We start from the raw sequence: 2,629 nt of genomic DNA on the forward strand, positions 1-2,629 counted from the left end.
GTTGGTCTGTGGGGAAAGGAAGGGGCAAAGTCCTTCCCAACTTGGGGGTGGGGGAGGGTCAGTAATGAGGAGGAGGAGACCCACCCAGGGGTCTCCACCCACCCAGGAGTGCATCGCTATTTGCCAGATTCCATGCTTTGCAGGCTGCCCTTACCAAACTCCTTGTATTCAGCCAACAAATATTCATGGGACACTCACAAGGTGCCAAGCTCTGCCAGGCCCAGCGTGGGCAGGATGCAAGGAAGTATAGGCTCCATCCCTGTCCTCCCGGAGGCAAAGCCTAGCGTGGACTCAGCCACGAAGGCTGAAGGAGACACAGGTGCAGGACGAGGAGAGCGTGGCCACAGCAGCAAGGGCGAGAGCTGGGGGCTCTGGGGAGGCCACACAGAGGAAGTCTGGCATCCGAGTTGGGCCTTGAAGAATGAGGAGGTGGTGGAAAGACAGGGACAATGGGGAAGGCATTTGGCTGAGGGAACAGCAAGAGCAAAGGCAGAGAGGCGTGAAATTGCGTGGAGAGTCTGAGATCTCAGCAATAAAGCTGCAGCCCAGGCAGGGGCGGGGAAGGGAGCCTTGTTCCCTAAAAAAAGCTGTGGCCATGGATGACCAGGAGGAAGGCAAGAAAGGGCTCTTGGAACACCACATTCCGGTCCTGTCTGGTCCCTCTCCCTTACCCCCTCCAGTCTGCGTCCTGGAATTTTCACCCATGGGATCCTCAGCCCAGCCCACTCTTAGACCACGGCCAGAGAATCCCGCGGGGCCTCAGAGGCCAAACTCCTCCCTGTGCCTCTCAGCCCCCACTTCTTCTCCTGGGGGGATGGAGGTCCCCCTGAGGAATTGGGGTTATCTGGGACTCACCAGAAGCAACTCCACTGCCCTACATAGCTAAATTCCCTTTGGCCCAAGAGGACTTTCGCCCAGAAGGTATCACAGCGAGGGCGAGGGTCGCTCCTCGCTGGGGTTGCTGCTGCGGACTCCAATGGACGCAAGTGGAAATAAATGAAATGGTGTTAAATATGGGAAAGGGGGATTTACGAGGCCTGTCACCGCGTCCAGCGCAGCCAGCCGGCAAGCCCCGCCCCTTTCTCGCCCACCCCAGGAAGTCGCGCCCCGCCCCCTGCCCGCAGCTCCGCCGCCGCGGGGTCCGCGCCCCGCTGCTGGGTCCGGGCAGCGCCGCAGCCCCGAGCCGCCCGGGGACTGGGTCCTCCGGGGCCAAGGCTCAGCGGAGAACGGCGGTTGCTCCCGGCCAGGGGGTCCGGGGAGGGGCTCTGAGGAACCTCAGAGCGGCCTTTTCCAGCAGGGTGCACCGGAGGTTCAGGCTGGATTCCGGAGGGTCTGGGGCTCCCTGTGCAGCTCAGGGGGCTTTGGGCCGTGGCACTATCCGGCCCACTCCAAAGACTCCACAGGGAAGGCTCTGGGCCCCGAGAACCGAGAAGTGCCCCCCGCAGAAGCCCACAGTGGGCTTGGAAGCAGAGCCTGGCTCCCCGCTGCCTGGCCCAGGGCAAGAGCCCGCTCAGCCGCGGCAGCCCGTGCGGACCACAACACAAACATTCTTCCGTCCTCTATTCTCCTCCAAATTAGGTAGCCATGGAGACAGGGCCAGGCAGCCTGACAGCCCCACGGCCTAATCCTGATTTAGTGACCGTCCCTTTAACAGCCCACCCACCCGTCCACCCACCCCTGCGCTCCGGGCCGCCGCTGGGCGCGGGCTCCAGGCCGCTCGCAGACCCTTCCCAGGCCTCCTCCGCCCAGGAGCGGCTCGGGCACCGCAGGCGCCGGGGAAGGGGGCCCACCCTTGCTAAGCACCTACTGTGCGCCCGCCCTTCTGCGGAGGACCCTCGACAGAGCAAGCTCCTAGCAAGGGAATCTCTGCGTAGAGCGAGAGGGCTCTGGGAGTGGGCCATTTTAAGGGGCTCTCTCTATAGAGCGGGGAGCTCAGAGGGTCTCCCTTGTAGCTTGTAGCCCCGGGGCGAAGGTAAGTGCAGCTTCTTGCAACGCCCTGACTCTGAGATGGGGCTACGCTCTCCCCCGGTCAGAAGAGAAGAAAGGAAGGGGGTGGGCGTTAGGGGCGCAGGGCCCGAAGTGGCCTCAGTCTCCTGTCACTGCCCCGTCACGATGCTGGGGAATCTCCGGGCCAGGAACCCAGCCCCCACCCCCTCCCACACACACACAGGGGCCGCTGGACAAAGACCTGACGGAGTGGGAGGGGCCTGCGGGCCGGCCCTCCGGCTCCGGACACAGGATCCTTCGGGGACCCGAACCCGCAGATCCCGGCTCCCCACCCCCCAATCCCGCAGGCTCCCCCCAGAGCCGGTCGCTCGCTATTGCTGCAACCTGCGCACCAAAGCGGGCGGCGAAGAGGGTGCCCGTCGCGGCGGAGACGAGATCCCCTTGTCTGCCGTCCCCCTCCCCCCGGGAAGTGACCCTCGGCTCCCACGCACCCGCCCGGGTCTCCGGCTGGCCTTGCCCTTCGACCCCCGCCTAGTTGAACCCCGCGCCCCGCAGCCCCGGCCCTCTCCGGCCCTCACACTGCCCCGCGCCCGCGGACAAAGCTCCGGACACCCCGACCGAACGGTCACCACCCCCTGACCCCGGCCCGCCCGCGCGCTCCCGTGCCTGCCCCCGCCCGAGC

At 65.3% G+C, this 2,629-nt stretch overlaps 1 protein-coding gene across 1 annotated transcript in view; it reads left to right on the forward strand.

Moving 5' to 3' along the window:
• The window catches only part of LOC121105378 (trithorax group protein osa-like), a 7,237-nt gene that overhangs the window by 2,438 nt on the left and 2,170 nt on the right, over positions 1 to 2,629 (forward strand). Inside the window, exons 5-7 of the mRNA XM_040641951.1 lie at positions 1,097 to 1,454; positions 1,655 to 1,769; positions 2,295 to 2,571. Coding sequence (XP_040497885.1) covers positions 1,097 to 1,454; positions 1,655 to 1,769; positions 2,295 to 2,571 — 750 coding nt within the window. The remainder of the gene's footprint in view (positions 1 to 1,096; positions 1,455 to 1,654; positions 1,770 to 2,294; positions 2,572 to 2,629) is intronic.

This window comes from Ursus maritimus, unplaced genomic scaffold (assembly GCF_017311325.1).
Source record: "Ursus maritimus isolate PB19 unplaced genomic scaffold, ASM1731132v1 scaffold_26, whole genome shotgun sequence".
NCBI classification, from domain to species: domain Eukaryota; kingdom Metazoa; phylum Chordata; class Mammalia; order Carnivora; family Ursidae; genus Ursus; species Ursus maritimus.